General features: G+C 35.5%; 1 protein-coding gene across 1 annotated transcript in view; it reads left to right on the top strand.

The window, feature by feature from the left end:
• The window catches only part of CBLB (Cbl proto-oncogene B), a 212,009-nt gene that overhangs the window by 176,350 nt on the left and 14,825 nt on the right, over positions 1-20,834 (top strand). Inside the window, exons 14-18 of the mRNA XM_029213594.1 lie at positions 850-996; positions 4,269-4,366; positions 4,482-4,613; positions 7,196-7,336; positions 14,411-14,530. Coding sequence (XP_029069427.1) covers positions 850-996; positions 4,269-4,366; positions 4,482-4,613; positions 7,196-7,336; positions 14,411-14,530 — 638 coding nt within the window. The remainder of the gene's footprint in view (positions 1-849; positions 997-4,268; positions 4,367-4,481; positions 4,614-7,195; positions 7,337-14,410; positions 14,531-20,834) is intronic.

Below are 20,834 nucleotides of genomic sequence, written 5' to 3'. Positions count from 1 at the left end.
GTCCTAAAGTTGGTCAGGGTAGGTTTGTGTGTTTCTACTTTGGTGTTTCTCACTGGCATCAGCTTAGGATAAACTCCATTAGCAACAACTGTTTAAAAAAAAGTACGTTTTTGTCGTTTTGTTATTAATTGGCTTTGTTTACTCAATGGATGAGTAAAATGCTTGGGAATTTCTTTTGATATTAGGTAATTGTTTTACATATTTGCATTCTTTTTTACTTAGCCAGGGAATTTAAGCCATAAAAATAATGGCCTCTACCTTAAAGTCTTACAAAGTTCTCTTATTATCTACTTCTGATTGTTCCAGTCATTTTTAGATCTTTGTTAATTTTTGTCCCAACACCAACTATCTGAATTGTAACTTCACGGGAGAAAGAATTGTTTCACTTAACTGGATTTTTTCAACTATAAGTTATATTCATAAGAGACAGTTGAACTTTCTATAAATACTTCATTAATATATAAAATAATCTTGCATATGTATCATCTTAATTTACCAATTTAAGTTAAATAGGAACAAAATGTTAATATTTTAATAGCTTTGGTGTAAATAATTTTATGCATTCACTTACAACTCCAGGACCTTTTTATTTTATTTGACAGGTTACTAGCTTCTCTTATTGTGCCATTTTAAAATTATAAGTATGAAAACTCCTATTTCATCAAGAGTTTTAAAAGTCCTTTTAATTTGTATTTAGTATAAGAACAGCCCTTCTGATGTTACCCTGTAATTGAAAAATGAACACAAGTGACAAAGTAGTTTCTTTGATTTGAATATGTCACATCAGACTTGCCTGTCCTGAATTATTATGCTAAAACTAGACTGGATTTTTTTTTTTCCCTCTGGTAGGTGTACTGGTCCATTAGCAAATTCCCTTTCAGAGAAAACAAGAGACCCAGTAGAGGAAGATGACGATGAATACAAGATTCCTTCATCCCATCCTGTTTCCCTGAATTCACAACCATCTCATTGTCATAATGTAAAACCTCCTCCTAGGTAAGAATATGGGCCATTTATCATCACCTCACGTCTGCAGAAAGCATTATCATTTATGGCATTTGTTTTTAAACAACTGAATCACATCTGTTCAATAAAAACCCTTGATTTCTTGCTCAAAGCCTCCTCTACCTATAATACTATTTTTCTCCATGGCCTTTCAGAGAAAATGAAAAGATGTAGATTTCTATTAACTAGGAAGTCCTTTGACTAAATTAGTTGACTGGTAAGTCTAATGGAATAATTTGTTGCCCCTCTCCCCAAAAAACAAATTGTACTGTAGTAAAACTTTGCTGTAGGTTACATATAGTGGTGATTAATTCATGAATTTTCAATAAGCTATTTTCAATGCATTTTATCAGTTCTAAGCACATATCTCATGAAGAAAAATTAGTGCTTAGAAAATAAGGTATTATACCAACCTTCCTTAGAATTGTTCTTCATGAAGTAAGGACTAGTATAATCTATATTGATTTTCAGATCTCGAAGAATTGAAAAAAATTATTTCCCTTAGCTATTTTTATCAGGTACTATTTTACTTTTCCTTGGATCAAACAAGAATGTGAGGAATTGTGTTCTGTTTTCTTCTTGTCAGTTGTTTATTCTCACTGTTATGGAGACATCCTTGGTCTTTGAAGTAGCAGCCCCATGGAGGTATAGGAGTTATTGAAAATGGGTGGTGTGTATTGAAACATTAGTTTGTCTTTAAGTAGAAGGACAATTGTGTGTTTATATAATTGAATTAGTAAATCATAATCTAATATTATTTTTGTTTTTTTAAATCTAATTGACATATATGAAGTACTCAGTAAGTCAAATCTCAGTTTCAGACTTATTTTCTGAGCTCCAGTTTTCTTTGTCTAATTACATCCCTGGAGCTCTGCTTGGCACATACAGAAGAGGGCTCAGCTACTGCTGGTGGCCCAGCCTTCTTGCCTTTCAGTATCTCTTTACTGACTGAGGAATAGGAGAGCTGTTTAACACTTCAGTCATCTATGTCATCTTTACTTAGTGTGCCATTTCCTTTTGAGGTCAAGTCAGTCAACAGAAAGCATTTTATGAGTGGAGTGTTCCTTTCTTTTCAGATGAAAAGTCTAAAAAATGTTTTAATGCCTTTCTTCAAGTATTGTATTGCAGTACTTGGAAAAGAGAAGCAAAACTCCATTTAAACCAGAGATCTGCCTTAGTGAGTTACAAGGTTAGAATTATCAACACTATGCAGAATTATTAACCATGGTTATTAACACTTTGCTGTCCAGGGCTTCATATTTCAAAGCAAGAACCAAACCTTTCTTTGCTGATTTCTGGTCTTTAGGACATTTGTTGGTAACATTGAGAAGACAGAGAAATAACTGAGAGATAATAATTTGTTATGTTAGAAGAACCAAATGTCTACTATTGTTATTAGAGAAAAAAGTTATTCCTTTACATCAAGTATAAATTTTTACAATTTTCAGTTCCCTTGGCTCTTACAAATGTGTAGTAATTTTAAAAAACTGAAATAAGATGAGCTTTTTTGGTCTCCTTGGGACCTCATTTTTTTTCACCACTGGATAAGTGAGTGGTATAATTTTAATATTTTAAATTTTAATTGTTGCATCATACTGGATGAGATTTTTGGTGGCAGTCCTCCCAAATCCTGAAAATAAATTTGATTTATGACCACCATTACCATCTTTCTACAGTTACAGAGAAGTAGGGTAAATGTTGATAATCCCTAATCTTAATTGGAGTGAATTTTCTGTCTAATTTGTTCTTGAAAGTCAATGGGTGAAGTATCTTCTTAGATCCTCTACAAAGCACTCTTTAAACTTAGACACATCCTCTCCTCCTATGTTTTTCCTCTCTTTGGAACATCAGGAGAACTAAATTGTCAGTATATGGAAAAAGTTAAACCATATTATTCATAGATTCATAAACCATATTATTCATAGATGAATAATTCCATTTCAGTAAAAATCCATCATTACTATGAAAATTCAATACATGATAACTATTTTTAAATGAACCATCTCTGGCCCCTTAAAGAGATGTGGCCACCAGAGAGAATGGAAATGAATTTCAGATGAAGCACTTTGCAATAACTATTCAAATGTCCAATATCTCCTCCATTATGTATGTACTTTTACTTTGCCCCAAGAATTCAGAGTAAATCAGGGGAAAGTAAAATAGAAACTCTGCCTTCTGTAGCTCTTTGTGAGCACAGTAACTTGGTGAGCAGATAGTCAGCTGCTACACAGCTATATTCTGAAGACAAAATACGCTCCGTGCCTTCTCTTCCTGCTGCTACCTTCCTGTGCCCCGGATTTGTGCATTGCATTCATAGTATGATTCGAAAGCATTAATACCAACAATAAAAACACTTTTTTTAGGGCTTCCCTGGTGGCGCAGTGGTTGAGAGTCCGCCTGCCGATGCAGGGGACGCGGGTTCGTACCCCGGTCTGGGAAAATCCCACATGCCGCGGAGCGGCTGGGTCCGTGAGCCATGGCCGCTGAGCCTGCGTGTCCGGAGCCTGTGCTCCGCAACAGGAGAGGCCACAACAGTGAGAGGCCCGCGTACCGCAAAAAAATAAAACCAAAAAACCCCCACTTTTTTTTAGTATTATCCTTTTACAGACACCCAGATTAAAATATTTGTTGTGTACCCAAGGCCTTTGCTAAAGTCATTTCTCTACAGTTGTCAGAAGTGCCAGTTTTGTTCATGGCAGTGGTGATATTATACTCCAGACTCTAGGTCTTTGAATATGCCTATCTGAATTTTAATGGACTTTCTGAATATTTAATAATTCTCCTTCCTTGACAGGCTCTAGTTTATAATAAGGAAAGCTTAACTTACAGAAATAAGAATATACTGTTAAGTACCATTAACCAGTAATGATGTCATTGGGACTTTTACATATTTTTTGCCTGCATATTACATTTTCTTCTTCAAAACCTTGATAAGGTAATATTGAAATCTTCCAAAATGATGTTAATTCCACAGGTGTGTTTAGGGTATCAGCTATTTTGTGGCCCTTGTGATTCTTAGTTTCACTTAAAAAAAGAAAGAAAACCTTTGTCTTCCATGGAATATTTACTTCTGCTTTGTAAAAGTATTCAAGTATCTAGATAATATTACTTTACTTTCTCTAGAAAAGGAAATTAATTATATTTATATCCTAACTTTATTACATGAGCAGTGTTGCTAGTTCCCATCATCTCCCCACCCCCAAATGACTTTTAAATGGAAAGTAATTATCCTTATGATTTTTGTCCTTTGATTTCTGCTTTAGGTCTTGTGATAACGGTCACTGCATATTGAATGGAACACACGGTACGTCTTCAGAGATGAAGAAATCAAACATCCCTGAGTTAGGCATATATTTAAAGGGTACGTATAAGACATATTCTCTTTGTAGTCTATGTCTTAATGGTCAGAATTTAAAGGCAAAATTCCATGCCATTGTTGTACTGAAAATACATTAAGATTTTGTGTTATCCTCTAGGAGATGTTTTTGATTCAGCCTCTGATCCAGTGCCATTACCACCTGCCAGGCCTCCAACTCGGGACAATCCAAAGCATGGTTCTTCACTCAACAGGACGCCCTCTGATTATGATCTTCTCATCCCTCCATTAGGTCGAAACCTTTAAAACAATTTCAAGCAAGCCTCCCTGCCACCTCTTCCAATTAATATCTGAATTACCAGAATTCTTAGTTCAGTGCAATGTAGACTCACTAGGTTATAAATCTGTCTGAATTAGAATGGAATCTCCAGGTGATAGTGGCTCTCGGTTCATGTGACCATTATTCCATTTAGATGACGGAAGCAGTGGTGTAAATAGCTGGCATCAGTTAGGGATTTATCAAGCTGTCTCTTCATGTACTAAATGCAGTCTACAAAATCTTATGAGGGCATTGTTCATTCCCCCAGGTGCTTGTGTTCTAGAAGATTTGAAGTATTTGTCTGAGATTTTCTTTAAGTATAATTCTTAATGAATGCGTACTTCCTTTTTCTTTCAATATAAAATGACCCACTTCCACTTAGCTAATTACATTTGGGAAATTATATATTTTATTGTAGAGAGCTGCAAATAAATTCTGTCTTATAATCACTGCAACTAGAACACATCCAAAGAATCTGTTTCTTTGTTTCAAATTTTACCATGAAGTACACTTAATGTGTGTGTATGTGTACATGTGTGAAGGTACACACAGATGTGTATTTATGTTAAAATTGGCCAGTGCAGGTGTCTGTTTATTTCATTAATTCCAGGTAGGAAGCTTCTCACCCTATTTTTAGAGGAGGACAATTAAGAAACCTTCACAAGTTAAGGCTTCACAATAATGAGTCACCATAGCATAAAATAATGTATAATGAAGGTTCATTTATAAGCTTATCTGAATCATTAGGCTACTAGAAATGAACCTCTCCATTTTTTTTCCCGTAAACTGGTGTTTCCGGTTATACAGTTGAATGTCTTGCAGGAGCAAGACATTCAGTTCAGTGCTTTACTCTCACCTACGTGGATTACAAGCACCTCCCAACTTCCTTCTTTACCTATAGTCTTTTTCTCTTCCACTTCTTCCTGTATGCTGTTTTTGACCTATTACCCAAGTCTTTATGACTAGATCAGCACTGTCCAATAGAACTTTATGTGGTGACATAAAAGACCTATATGTGTGACTGTAGAACTGAATTTTAGTTAATTTAAATTTAAACTAAATAGCTATATGTGGATAGTTACTACCATATTGGACAATGCAGATAAATGTTCCAACCTTTTTAACTCATCCTTCCTTTGGCTCTTCATGTACATCTCATATTTTATTTATGCTATTCACTCTGCCTAGTAGACACCATCCCTGTATTTGATGAACAAATGTTTTTGAGGCCCTGATATCCCAGGCCTTCCTGTTCTTGGTAATACCTTGCTGAATGCCACTGTCTGCATTCCTCTTCCCTCTTACAATGCATCTCTCTCTCCCTCTGGGACCTATTCACCTGTGAGTCTTCTGTGAACTTTTCTTAGGTCTCATTGTGGAATCCAAGCTCCTTGGGGTCGAGGACTTATGATTTTGATCTTCACATTACCCATGTGCCTAGCATGGTGCCTGACATTTAGGGGCTGATAAAGGATTTGAATAAATGAGATAATGTAGGAAATAGCTGAAGATTGGAATGATAACAAAGCTCTTTCTTTCTCTCTCCTATACCTTCATATATTTTACATTAGAAAAATATTTATGATCATTAGAGAAAAAATTTCGAATACTTTTTGCAAGGCAAGCTGGATGAGTGGTGAAACCGTTTATATTTAAATATACCTTTATATTTAAGTCAATGTATTTAAACCCATGAGAATTTTTATTACTAGAAGATGTAGGTATTTATACCCTGTTTCATTCACAAAGTATTTGTGAGTGCTTACAAAAATACATACACTGCAATTTTATTTTTTAAAGAATCAAGATGAGGGAAAATATGAATAGGATAGTAAGACGTGGCAGGGGAAACACAAGTAGACATAAAAGCATACTGCAGTATTCTACAGCTACTAAAGTTGGGAACTATGCAAATATAAATAACTAGCTTTGCGACCACCACAAGAGGTAGTTCTATTGATATATTTAACTGTTTCTCCCTAGAGATATCTGGTAAGTAGAAAAAGATCATATTCCTCTACTGCAGGTGCATTTTCTGTATATTTTGACAATGAAATATATGGAGCATTAGTTTAAATGAATTAAAATGCCGTGGAGCAAACTTTGAAAAGATAATCTAAACTATTCTGTGACATTAAATTTTTGTGCATAGTGTGATTTTCTAATTAGAGGCTGTGAACTCTTATTGTTACACAAAAATTCTGTTTTGATGATGTGATCTGTAATATATTTAGTTCAGACCTCCAATGTCTTAATATTATAAAGGTTACAAGTGAATAATAAGCTGTTTCATAACCTGAAATACTGCTTTTTAATAGAAAGGGCTGAGAGATCGAAAAAGTCTGTATGCACACATGTGTGTTTGTGTGTCTGTGTTCCTCTCCAAACACCTCCTAGAAAATAGTCAGCTCCCATTAACAAAGTCAGTGAACTGCTGGGTAAACACTGCAGGTGAAGTTGTTTATAAGCAGCAAGAGAAAATCATTATTTTTGCCTGATACTGTGTCTTGATTAATGAAGTTCTGCTGTTGATACTGACCTTTCTTTCAATGCAGGTGAAGATGCTTTTGATGCCCTCCCCCCATCCCTCCCACCTCCCCCACCTCCCGCAAGGCATAGTCTCATCGAACATTCAAAACCTCCTGGCTCCAGTAGCCGACCATCCTCAGGACAGGACCTTTTCCTCCTTCCTTCAGGTAGGAGGGAAAAACCAAGCAAACCTTTTCACTGAAAGCAAAAATATTTCTAAGATGATACTGTCAAATAAGCATTAGTGATTCATTGGTTTCTAGCTCCCAAGCTGAAAAATCCCTGGGTGGGGAAAACAGCAGTTGGATAGGTTTGTCTGTCAGTTGTTTGGTTTAATGGCAAAAGGATTACAAAAATGGCAAAAGCAACAAGGAATCATAGAATTCAGAAATGGCGCTGAAGAGATTATCAAATAACACCTGTATGTTACAAAAGGTGAGAACCAGAAGTGCTCTGTTTTTGGGCTAAAAGTGATGGGGACAAATTTAGACTTTCTCCTAATTCTGAGTGCAATATTTTTTTCAAACAATGTGTTTAAAAATTTTTACTAAATATGCTTTAGGGTCATAATTTTATTCAAAAACGTAATATCTTGGTAAATTATATTGTTGTAACATTAATAGATATGTTTTTCTGAAATATCTGCATTTTATTGTTTTGTTACTGTTTTGATTTTTAATGCCTCAATGTATCTACTAAAATTATTGGTCTTCAAGGAAAAATTAATAGTTCTTAAAAAAGAACTCAAGTGAGGAGTAGAAATAAAAAGACTTAATAAACCATCCACTCCACTAGTCAGAATTATCAGGAAAAAAAAAAATTCAGTTATGTTGAATCTGCTGATATTAATTGTTCCCGTCAGTCCTACTGGTGATACTGTGATCTGTACTCTGAAATGTCTGCCTCCTCGACTTGGTTTGGTTAAACATAGGGTAAAGATTTTCTTTTTTTAACAACTGCTTTACATTTGTGTATGAGATAAATCATGAAAGCCTTCTAAGAGTGCTCACTTTGTCCTTTGGCCACCTACATTCTTCTTTGAAAACTTGGGAATCTTAACCATTATAATTCACCTTTAACATTTTTCTCATTTTTTTTCCATTTGGTTTGATAATTCAGAAGTTTGAGGCAGTTTGTAGATATGACCCACAAAATTATAGACATATAACTTGGAATATATAGCTTCAGTTTCTAAAAGTAGTTTATCTTCAAGGAATAATTTTTCGTCAGTAAATATTGAATTGTCCTCTGTGTCACCCACTCTGTGAGATGCCTGCCTGCCCTCATGGATCAGATTAATTCACTGAATGCTACCAATCAAAGAGCAAGGTTCATAACCCTTCTAATCCAAGCAGAAAGCATGGATAATTATTAGGCTCTTATTCATATAGCTACATATACCCGCTAACATTTTGCTATCTTTTTCACTTATACTTATTCAAATCTTTGTTTTATACATGGACTTTAATTAACATTTAAAAATGAATATATACAGCAGAAACTAACACAACATTGTAAAGCAACTATACTCCAATAAATTTTTTTAAAAAAATGAATATCTCTAAATCTTAGTAAACTTAACCTTGCCCAAGGCAAACTTCTGGATAATTTCTAGCCAGATTCCTATAAGGTACCTATCACCTTTCATATATGTAATTTAAGCCCCATTAAATGAAAGTTAAATGTAGTGCCTTCTTTTAAAATTAAGTCAAGCTTTCCAGGCTTGACTTAATTCTTACACTTTTTTACACAAACACACACTTTAACCTGTTTTTATCAAATGAATTAATTGTAAAATATTTCACTTCTTTATCATCATTTCATTGTTCATATTGCTTTTGTAAACATCTTCAAAAAGTTTTTTCTCAAGATTATTAAAAAAGTCACTTCAAAATAAAAAGGCCCCCTTTTATTAGAATGAAAGTTGTATAAACTGTTTTATTTCATATATAGCTTTGCTTGGCTGCCAGGTAGGCTCAGTAGCAGTTATCCTTAACCTGTGGTGTGAGGCTAACATGGGACCAGAGTAGGGTCATTTGAACCTGTTGGCTCTCTCTTGAACTCCTTTTATGCATGGAAGTATTCTAATTCCATTCAAGTAATGTTGATATCCCTCAATAATAAATACTTCTGAGAAACAAATGGCAACTTTTCCCCCCTTTCCAGTCTCATATAATTAACTGGACAAATTTCTAGTCTGTTGTCAGATCCTTTATGAGATCCAATGAGTCAACTGTTTTTATTCAATTTTAAGCCACATGTATAGACCACATCTTTTTCAAAAGAAATATTTTAATTTGTCTTAACATAATGATATCGTAGAACATGAAAGTTTCTTTCAGCTTTAAATAAGCACTTGACTGTATCATTTTGCAAAGTATTCAACACATTACGCTGTCTAAAGAAGTGTAATAGAAAATTTACAAAAGCAGTTCCTCATGCTGAACTGAACTTCATGAAAGAATACACTATAAATGCTAAACAAAAGTTTAACTTAATAGCTGTAGAACCATACAAGGTAAACAACGGTGATTGCTAAATTTAAATGGACTGTATGAGCACTTTACTGCTATTATTTTCACTATAGTTTAATCTGTAAAATTTTAGTCCAGTGTAATGATAAGCCTTTTCTGGCATTATGAAGATTTGGTTTCCTTGAGGAAATCATTATCCCTAATTAAAGACAAAGGTTGGATATCCCCATGATGTTGTACTAAATACCTACTCAAACCTACCTCTTTATTCCAGCATTCAGTGCCCTGCACACCTGAGTCGGGTCCACCTTTCCAGCCTTATAGCCCAGTGGCTGCTCTATAGTAGTGGTTTTCAAACTACAGGGTCCTGTGTTTCTGCAAAGGAGCCTTAGGACTCCTGTATGATCAAGCGGGGGAAGCGAAGCAGGGGCACAGCTCTGATGCTGCTTTTAACTGTTTTCTATTTTAGGCCTTCATGCAAGATTTCTTTTGGCAAAATAGTAATGGCCACTGCTGTACATGAGCCATCTACTCTGGACAGGCCAGTCATATCTTAACAAAACCTGAAGAGTCCTCAAAAAAAGCTTTACACTTTACTGTCTCCAAACCCAGGGCTACTGCTAGCATATATGTGCTTTTGTCCGAATTACAAAAAGGCATTTCTTTTGTGTTGGTGGGTTGAAATAGGCACCCCTCCCTCTGCTTTGTGCCAGTGCCAGTGCTCCAGGAACAAAGCCAAGGCTGTATTTAAGTCTGCTCAGTCCCATTACTGCATGTCTTTGTGCAGTGCACAAAATACACAACGTATTTGGCAGCCCTTACTGAACCTTTTTCTCACTGTATTTCTAACCTGGAATCTCTTTTGAAGTCCTTATCCAATCTTAAAGTCACAATTCAACTCTAAAAGCTAGCCAGATTGACTTTATTAGAGATGAAGGAAGGTTTTCCACGGGATCCAGAAATGCAATTGCATAAGTAAAATACAAAGAAAACTTGGATCATTAGTAGCAGTTATTGGAAAGGATTTCTAGGGGTTTGGTTGACTGTGACCTTTATGAAGCACACTCATGACGTAGTTACCAGGGACTCTCATGCCCTCTGAGGGTTGCACTCACAGAGTTCAAATCAGAGATCAAGTGAGGCAAGGTCCTCCCCCAGGCTCAGCCAGTGTGGAGACTACTGTGTTCAGGTGTTGAAGGATTGATGGGTAGAGCCGTGGTTCTCAAATTGTGGTCTTGAGACCAGCAGCATTAACACTACCTAGAAATTTGTTAAAAATGCCAATTCTTTAGACCTACCCAAGACTTACTAAATCAGAAACTCTGGGAGTAGGACCCAGCAATCTGTGTTTTCATAAGCCTTTGGGGGTGATTCTGATGCATGCTTAAGTTGGAGAAACCCAGGGCTAGGCTATATCTGGAGGACTGCAGCCAGGATGGGAAAGGGAAGTAAAATCACACTGTGTAAACTACGGTAGACTAAAGGAACTGAGGATGTTTAACCGACAGAAGAGAAGATCTTGAGTATGTATTAGAGTTGCTTTCAACCACAGTATTTGTAAAAGAATGATTAGATTTCTTCCATGTCTCCTGAGACAAAGACTGACCAGTGAGAAGAATTAGGAGGGGAAATTTCATTCCTGTTAAGAAGCTTCCTGGATTATTAATACTTCTTATATCTCAGAGGGGTAGTGAGTTCTCTAACACTTGAGGACTTGATCAGTGACCAGATCACTACATATGGGGGTGTTATGAATGTGAGTTAAAGAGTGAGGAGCTTTGTCTCACCTAAATAGGTCTTCAAATCCTCTTCTATCAATTAGATCTAGCATTGATATTCTTTTAAAATTTTCAGAATATTGATAAATCTTTCAGATGGCTTTTGGACAGCCCCAGAGGAAAGATGCCATTGTTTTAACTGTTCAATTTTATTTGCCTCTTTTCCTATGCATGAGTAAAAAATGGGAAGTGTTTTAGATAGATAGTGGGGGAAAAAAAAGAATTAAGAAAATTCCATAATGCCTCTTCCCAGAGATAACCACTTGATAGGTTTCCTTCTTACACAGCATAATTTTGATTGATGTGTATTTCCCCACTTCTTTCATAGTTAGCAAACCTTTCCCTCCCAGTGTTTCCTTAGTTTTTAATACTCTCTTAAAATAAGTCTTAAAATTTTTCAATTTAGCATTACCATACTGTAAATCACAGGCACTTGTACTTTGCTTTTTAGAGTATACTAATCCCATCGTGTTTATTCATTCATTCATTTCTCAAACGTGTATTACTATATAAATGGTACATTGGCTATGGCATTTTCAATTTGTATGTTTTAATCCTAAGTCTGGATTTAAAATTTTACTTTAAGGAATTTTTGAAGAATTTACTTTTAAAAACGTTATTGATTTTCAAATTTGGTAATTATTGTACTCTCTGTAATAATTGTATTATATATAGTATCTTTTCCCATCGAAACAGGAATGCTTCCAACTTTATAACTTGCTACAGAAGCCCAGTTTACCCTGTACCTGACCAGTAGCCAAACTTAACATGAAGCATTGTAGTGGTTCAGAACTGAACTAAGTATTCGTGCTATTTTTGGTAATATTTTTAGTGTACCTAGTGACCTTTTAGGTGCAACAGATTAATGGAGCAATATCATACTACTGTATATTTTGTACTCTATTTATGACTCAATAATGTATCCAGAATCTAATGTTTACTCTTAAATAAATAGACGATTAGAAATAGCATATCTAACAAACCTATAAATTTACCCCAAGGAAATAAAAAAGTGTAATTATAAAAGACAGTCTTTTCTCTGACCTAATATTATATCAGTGATGTTTTAGAATGAACAAGAATTGAAAGTAAATTTTATTGAAAATTTAGCTGTAAATCTTTGGGAAATTTCTAAATTTATGCAGAAATCACCACATTTGGTTCCTTTGGTTAGCCTTCCAAATCAAAAGACTAACATTTGTTACATGGAATTTGATTTATCTTCTTATTCCTTCCTAAAATGTTTCAACAAAATTAATGAGGCTGAACCATTGACTTTTCAATTATTGAAAACTCAGAATCTAAGACTTACTTTAATCTCAAAATTAATGAAAGCAAATTAAGTAGCCTTGCTTAGGTTAAAAAATAAAAAGTCTCCAGTAAAGCTGGAGATAATTAATTGTACGCAAATAGGGGGAAGGAAATAATGACTTCAACTAGTCAAAATTAATATAAATAGGCATGTATTTCCTTCTCACATAATCAAAGTGTTGCATATTTTTAATATCAAACTCAAATGGAAGTTAAAACAATGAAATATTTATCAGGTCTTCTTTAATAGTTATAATTTTAGCCTTACGTTAGCAGTACAAATTTCACAGAATTTGAATTTATGAAAAATCTGAATATGAGTTAATTTGGGTAGTTAAAGGTAAATATTTGTGAAGTGCAGGCTATTTACCAAGCCGTATGCTTGGTACTGTGTTTCTATTAGGAGATACAATTCAAACACAATTGAGTAAGATAAGGTCGCTGCCCTGAAAAGAACTTACAGTACCTTTGGAGATACGGGCAGACATAAAAGAAAGTGTTATGAGAGAGGAAAACAGAGGAACCCGAGATGGCAGTGGTGGCAGATGATAAATTATTAGTGAACTAAGGTTGCAGAGGTAATGTTCATCTACTCAGAAGATGAATCCGTTCTATGGATTTAAACTCATATACTACTAATTTTAAACCAGGTAGGTTTATGGTCCTAATGATTTAATATAGTAGCACTGATACAGTCTTTTTCTGCCATTAGCTCTGCCATTAGCTTCTGCCATTATTCTATTTTTAATAAATATAATTAAGAAGTACAATAATTTTTAATTTGTCTGCAATTCATATTTTTCACTATTTCAGATTCCCCCTCTCTGTCAAGGTGGTAAAAAAAAAAACAACACATTTTACTACTTATACAAACCTTAATGTTAATAATAGCATAATTTTTAATAATTGAATTTATTGTCCAGTGAGCCAACTAACAATTTTTTGCATAGGATGCCCAATGTAGTATTTTTTGTGTGTGTGTGTGGTACTTGGGCCTCTCACTGTTGTGGCCTCTCCCGTTGCGGAGCACAGGCTCCGGACGCGCAGGCTCAGCGGCCATGGCTCACGGGCCCAGCCGCTCCGCGGCATGTGGGATCTTCCCGGACCAGGGCACGAACCCGTGTCCCCTGCATCGGCAGGCGGACTCTCAACCACTGCGCCACCAGGGAAGCCCTCAATGTAGTATTTTAAAAGGCACATTATATGTACAGGAGATTTCATAGACATGAATTCATTTAATCCTCACAAATCCCAAATGTCAGGTCCATTTTACAGATTATGTCTGCCTAATGCTTAGACAGATTAACTGATATAATATTCTTACAGGCAAAATTCAAAACCCATTTTTTTCTTTGACAACAGTTTCTATTCATTGTACAGGACAGACTGGGACAGAAAATTAAAATTAGAAGCAGATTTTACCATCAACAATTTTACCATCAAGTAAGAGATCTGAAAACTACAAAGTTAGTAGTGTGTATTAATTAGGAATAAATGGGAAAAGCATATTTGAGCAAGTGATGAATAAATTAGAAAATATACAAATTAGAAAGTGGTACTATCAGTCATGAAATGTTTTATTTTCAAAAGTTGATCTTTAGAGAGAATTTCTCATTTTTTTCTTTAGCCAGTTAGCAGAGATAATAGTTTTAATCTGAAAATTATCTTTATTTTTAAGATCCCTTCTTTGATCCAGCAAGTGGCCAGGTTCCTTTGCCTCCTGCTAGGAGATTACCAGGTGAAAATGTCAAATCCAACAGAACATCACAGGACTATGATCAGCTTCCTTCATCTTCAGGTGAGTTGGCTAATAATAGTAATAATAATACCTTATGTTTGTACAGTGCTTTTCGGAGCACCTTTTTATTCAGTGTATAATTGAGCACCGCCAGCCTAAGAAAGTATTTTTATCACCATTGCATTTGCTTATAAAGCATGTATTATGAGAAGAATGCCTACAAAATTGTCTCACGGAAAAGAAAACATTAAGCCTTAATATTAACTTTGATATGTCAGTAAAGCATGTTCTGTGATTCAGAATCTATTCATTCTCTAACTTTTGTTTTGCCTTATCAGATATGAGAAATGGGATTGAGGTCTTTATATACCGAACTGCTGCATTCTCTTATTTCTCCATTAAAGGAAGAAATCTCTTTAGAATTAGTATTAGCACCAAACTATTCATTTTCATAGCTTATTTAGGGCTATCATGCAGTGCTCTACTGCCAGTCATCAAGTAGAAGCTTGTTCCATTTTAGTAAATACAAGTCGTACTCATAACCATTATTAATGGAATGTTGCTGCTTTGCTTCTTTGGGAGGTCTTCCTCGACCACCATATCTAAAATAGCTCCCCCTACTTTACACAGTCACTTTCTATCCCCTTCTTTTGCTTTATGTTTCTTCATAGCACCTTTCATTCATTTATTTGCTTGTCTATCTCATCTGCTAGAGTACTGCTTTGAATATACACACGTGGTTTGGTTCGCTGCTTTATCCCCAGGTGTCTAGAAGAGGGCCTAGCACATGTTCCTTGGATGAGTGGATGGATAGAAGGGAAGAGGGAAGAGTTGCCGATATCTGTGTTATGGTGAACATACACATATTTTGAGCAACTGAAAAAATATATTTGTCTCATAATTATGAACATCAGAAGTTTTTCCTATGTAGATTTTTGTCCTATATCAGTATTTTTTTCATTAACTGTATTTTGACTTTTTTTTGAAGTGTAGTTGATTTACAATGATGTTTTAGTTTCAGCGGTACAGCCAAGTGATTGTTATATAACTGAATATATATATATAAAAACTGAATATATATATGTCTATTTGTCTTCAGATTCTTTTCCATTATAGTTATTATAAGATATTGAATATACGTTCCTGTGCTATTCAGTAGGTCCTTGTTGTATATCTATTTTATATATAGTAGTGTGTATCAGCTAATCCCAAACGCCTAATTTATCCCTCCCTGCCCCTTTCCCCTTTGCTAACTGTAAGTTTGTTTTCTATGTCTGTGAGTCTGTTTCTGTTTTGTAAATAACTTTGTATCATTTTTTTGGAGTCCACATATAAGTGATAGCATATGATACTTGTCTTTGATTTACTTCACTTAGTATGATAATCTCTAGGTCCATCCATGTTGCTGCAAATGGCATTATTTCATATGTTTTTATGGCTGAGTAATATTCCATTCTGCATATAAATCACATCTTTTTTTTTTTAACATCTTTATTGGGATATAATTGCTTTACAGTGGTGTTTTAGTTTATGCTTTGTAACAAAGTGAATCAGTTATACATATACATATGTTCCCATATCTCTTCCCTCTTGTGTCTCCCTCCCTCCCACCCCTCCAGGCGAGCTGACAAAGCACCGAGCTGATCTCCCTGTGATATGCGGCTGCTTCCCACTAGCTATCTACCTTACGTTTGGTAGTGTATATATGTCCCTGCCATTCTCTAGCTTTGTCACAGATCACCCTGCCCCCTCCCCATATCCTCAAGTCCATTCTCTAGTAGGTCTCTGTCTTTATTCCTGTCTTACTCCTAGGTTCTTCATGTCATTTTTTTTCTTAAATTGGATATATATGAGTTACCATATGGTATTTGTCTTTCTCTTTCTGACCTACCTCACTCTGTATGACAGACTCTAGGTCTATCCACCTCCTTACAAATAGCTCAATTTTGTTTCTTTTTATGGCTGAGTAATATTCCATTGTATATATGTTCCACATCTTCTTTATCCATTCATCTGATGATGGACACGTAGGTTGTTTCCATCTCCAGGCTATTGTAAATAGAGCTGCAGTGAACATTTTGGTACATGACTCTTTGAATTATGGTTTTCTCAGGGTATATGCCCAGTATTGGGATTGCTGGGTCATATGGTAGTTCTATTTGTAGTTTTTTAAGGAACCTCCATACTGTTCTCCATAGTGGCTGTACCAATTCACATTCCCACCAGCAGTGCGAGAGTGTTCCCTTTTCTCCACACCCTCTCCAGCATTTATTGTTTCTAGATCTTTTGATGATGGCCATTCAGACTGGTGTGAGATGATATCTCATTGTAGTTTTGATTTGCATTTCTCTAATGATTAATGATGTTGAGCATTCTTTCATGTGTTAGTTGGCAGTCTGTATATCTTCTATGGAGAAATGTCTATTTAGGTCTTCTGCCCATTTTTGGATTGGGTTGTTTGTTTTTTTGTTATTGAGCTGCATGAGCTGCCTGTAAATTTTGGAAATTAATCCTTCATCAGTTGCTTCGTTTGCAAATATTTCCTCCCATTCTGAGGGTTGTCTTTTGGTCTTGTTTATGGTTCCCTTTGCTGTGCAAAAGCTTTGAAGTTTCATTAGGTCCCATTTGTTTATTTTTGTTTTTATTTCCATTTCTCTAGGAGGTGGGTCAAAAAGGATCTTGCTGTGATTTACGTCATAGAGTGTTCTGCCTGTTTTCCTCTAAGAGTTTGATAGTTTCTGACCTTACATTTAGGTCTTTAATCCATTTTGAGCTTATTTTTGTGTATGGTGTTAGGGAGTGATCTAATCTCATACTTTTACATGTACCTGCCCAGTTTTCCCAGCACCACTTATTGAAGAGGCTGTCCTTTCTCCACTGTACATTCCTGCCTCCTTTATCAAAGATAAGGTGACCATATGTGCATGGGTTTATCTCTGGGCTTTCTATCCTGTTCCATTGATATGTCTTTCTGTTTTTGTGCCAGTGGCATATTGTCTTGATTACTGTAGCTTTGTAGTATAGTCTGAAGTCAGGGAGCCTGGTTCCTCCAGCTCCGTTTTTCGTTCTCAAGATTGCTTTGGCTATTCGGGGTCTTTTGTGTTTCCATACAAATTGTGAAATTTTTTGTTCTAGTTCTGTGAAAAATGCCAGTGGTAGTTTGATAGGGATTGCATTGAATCTGTAGATTGCTTTGGGTAGTAGAGTCATTTTCACAATGTTGATTCTTCCAATCCAAGAACATGGTATATCTCTCCATCTATTTGTATCATCTTTAATTTCTTTCATCAGTGTCTTATAATTTTCTGCATACAGGTCTTTTGTCTTCTTAGGTAGGTTTACTCCTAGATATTTTATTCTTTTTGTTGCAGTGGTAAATGGGAGTGTTTTCTTGGTTTCACTTTCAGATTTTTCACCATTAGTGTATAGGAATGCAAGAGATTTCTGTGCATTAATTTTGTATCCTGCTACTTTACCAAATTCATTGATTAGCTCTAGTAGTTTTCTGGTAGCATCTTTAGGATTCTCTGTGTATAGTATCATGTCATCTGCAAACAGTGACAGCTTTACTTCTTCTTTTCCGATTTGGATTCCTTTTATTTCCTTTTCTTCTCTGATTGCTGTGGCTAAAACTTCCAAAACTACGTTGAATAAGAGTGGTGAGAGTGGGCAACCTTGTCTTGTTCCTGATCTTTGTGGAAATGCTTTCAGTTTTTCACCATTGAGGACGATGTTGGCTGTGGGTTTGTCATATATGGCCTCTATTATGTTGAGGAAAGTTCCCTCTATGACTACTTTCTGCAGGGTTTTTATCATAAATGGATGTTGAATTTTGTCAAAAGCTTTCTCTGCATCTATTGAGATGATCATATGGTTTTTCTCCTTCAGTTTGTTAATATGGTGTATCACATTGATTGACTTGCATATATTGAAGAATCCTTGCATTCCTGGAATAAACCCCACTTGATCATGTTGTATGATCCTTTTAATGTGCTGTTAGATTCTGTTTGCTAGTATTTTGTTGAGGATTTTTGCATCTATGTTCATCAGTGATATTGGCCTGTAGTTTTCTTTCTTTGTTACATCCTTGTCTGGTTTTGGTATCAAGGTGATGGTGGCCTCGTAGAATGAATTTGGGAGTGTTCCTCCCTCTGCTGTATTTTGGAAGAGTTTGAGAAGGATAGGTGTTAGCTCTTCTCTAAATGTTTGATAGAATTCGCCTGTGAAGCCATCTGGTCCTGGGCTTTTGTTTGTTGGAAGATTTTTAATCACAGTTTCAATTTCGGTGCTTGGGATTGGTCTGTTCATATTTTCTCTTTCTTCCTGATTCAGTCTTGGCAGGTTGTGCATTTCTAAGAATTTGTCCATTTCTTCCAGGTTGTCCATTTTATTGGCATAGAGTTGCTTGTAGTAATCTCTCATGATCTTTTGTATTTCTGCAGTGTCAGGTGTTACTTCTCCTTTTTCATTTCTAATCCTATTGATTGGAGTCTTCTCCCTTTTTTTCTTGATGAGTCTGGCTAATGGATTATCAATTTGATCTTCTCAAAGAGCCAGCTTTTAGTTTATTGATCTTTGCTATCGTTTCCTTCATTTCTTTTTCATTTATTTCTGATCTGCTGTTTATGATTTCTTTCCTTCTGCTGATTTGGGGTGTTTTTGTTCTTCTTTCTCTAATTGCTTTAGGTGCAAGATTAGGTTGTTTATTCGAGATGGTTCCTGTTTATTAAGGTGGGCTTGTATTGCTATAAACTTCCCTCTTAGAACTGCTTTTGCTGCATCCCATAGGTTTGGGGTCACCTTGTCTCCACTGTCATTTGTTTCTAGGTATTTTTTTATTTCCTCTTTGACTTCTTCAGTGATCACTTCGTTATTAAGTAGTGTATTGTTTAGCCTCCATGTGTTTGTATTTTTTACAGATCTTTTCCTGTAATTGATATCTAGTCTCATAGCATTGTGGTTGGAAAAGATACTTGATACAATTTCAATATCCTTAAATTTACCAAGGCTTGATTTGTGACCCAAGATATGATCTATCCTGGAGAATGTTCCATGAGCACTTGAGAAAAATGTGTATTCTGTTGTTTTTGGATGGAGTGTCCCATAAATATCAATTAAGTCCATCTTATTTAATGTGTCATTTAAAGCTTGTGTTTCCTTATTTATTTTCATTTTGGATGATCTGTCCATTGGTGAAAGTGGGATGTTAAAGTCCCCTACTATGAATGTGTTAGTGTCAATTTCCCCTTTTATGGCTGTTAGTATTTGCCTTATTTATTGAGGTGCTCCTATGTTGGGTGCGTAAATATTTACAATTGTTATATCTTCTTCTTGGATTGATCCCTTAATCATTATGTAGTGTCCTTCTTTGTCTCTTATAATAGTCTTTATTTTAAAGTCTATTTTGTCTGATATGAGAATTGCTACTCCAGCTTTCTTTTGGTTTCCATTTGCATGGAATATCTTTTTCCATCCCCTTACTTTCAGTCTGTATGTGTCTGTAGGTCTGAAGTGGATCTCTTGTAGACAGCATATATATGGGTGTTGTCTTTGTATCCATTCAGGCAATCTGTGTCTTTTGGTAGGAGCATTTGTCCATTTACATTTAAGGTAATTATTGATATGTATGTTCCTATTCCCATTTTCTAAATTGTTTTGGGTTTGTTATTGTAGGTCTTTTCCTCCTCTTGTGTTTCTTGCCTAGAGAAGTTCCTTTAGCATTTGTTGTAAAGCTGGTTTGGTGGTGCTGAACTCTCTCAGCTTTTGCTTGTCTGTAAATGTTTTAATTTCTCCATCAAATCTGAATGAGATCCTTGCTGGGTAGAGTAATCTTGGTTGCAGGTTTTTCTCCTTCATCACTTTCAATATGTCCTGTCACTCCCTTCTGGCTGCAGAGTTTCTGCTGAAAGATTAGCTGTTAACCTTATGGGGATTCCCTTGTGTGTTATTTGTTGTTTTTCCCTTGCTGCTTTTAATATGTTTTCTTTGTGTTTAATTTTTGACAGTTTGATTAATATGTGTCTTGGCGTATTTCTCCTTGGATTTGTCCTGTATGGCACTCTCTGTGCTTCCTGGAATTGATTAACTGTTTCCTTTCCCATATTAGGGAAGTTTTCAACTATAATCTCTTCAAATATTTTCTCAGTCCCTTTCTTTTTCTCTTCTTCTTCTGGAACCCCTATAATTCGAATGTTGGTGTGTTTAATGTTGTCCCAGAGGTCTCTGAGACTGTCCTCAGTTCTTTTCATTCTTTTTTCTTTATTCTGCTCTGCAGTAGTTATTTCCACTATTTTATCTTCCAGGTCACTTATCCGTTCTTCTGCCTCAGTTATTCTGCTATTGATCCCATCTAGAGTATTTTTCA

The sequence above is a fragment of the Monodon monoceros genome, unplaced genomic scaffold (genome assembly GCF_005190385.1).
Source record: "Monodon monoceros isolate NGI ecotype Baffin Bay Population unplaced genomic scaffold, NGI_Narwhal_1 Super_Scaffold_11, whole genome shotgun sequence".
In the NCBI taxonomy this organism is placed as follows: Eukaryota; Metazoa; Chordata; class Mammalia; order Artiodactyla; family Monodontidae; genus Monodon; species Monodon monoceros.
The sequence above is the reverse complement of the archived record's forward strand: the minus strand, read 5'-3'. Positions and strand labels throughout refer to the sequence as shown.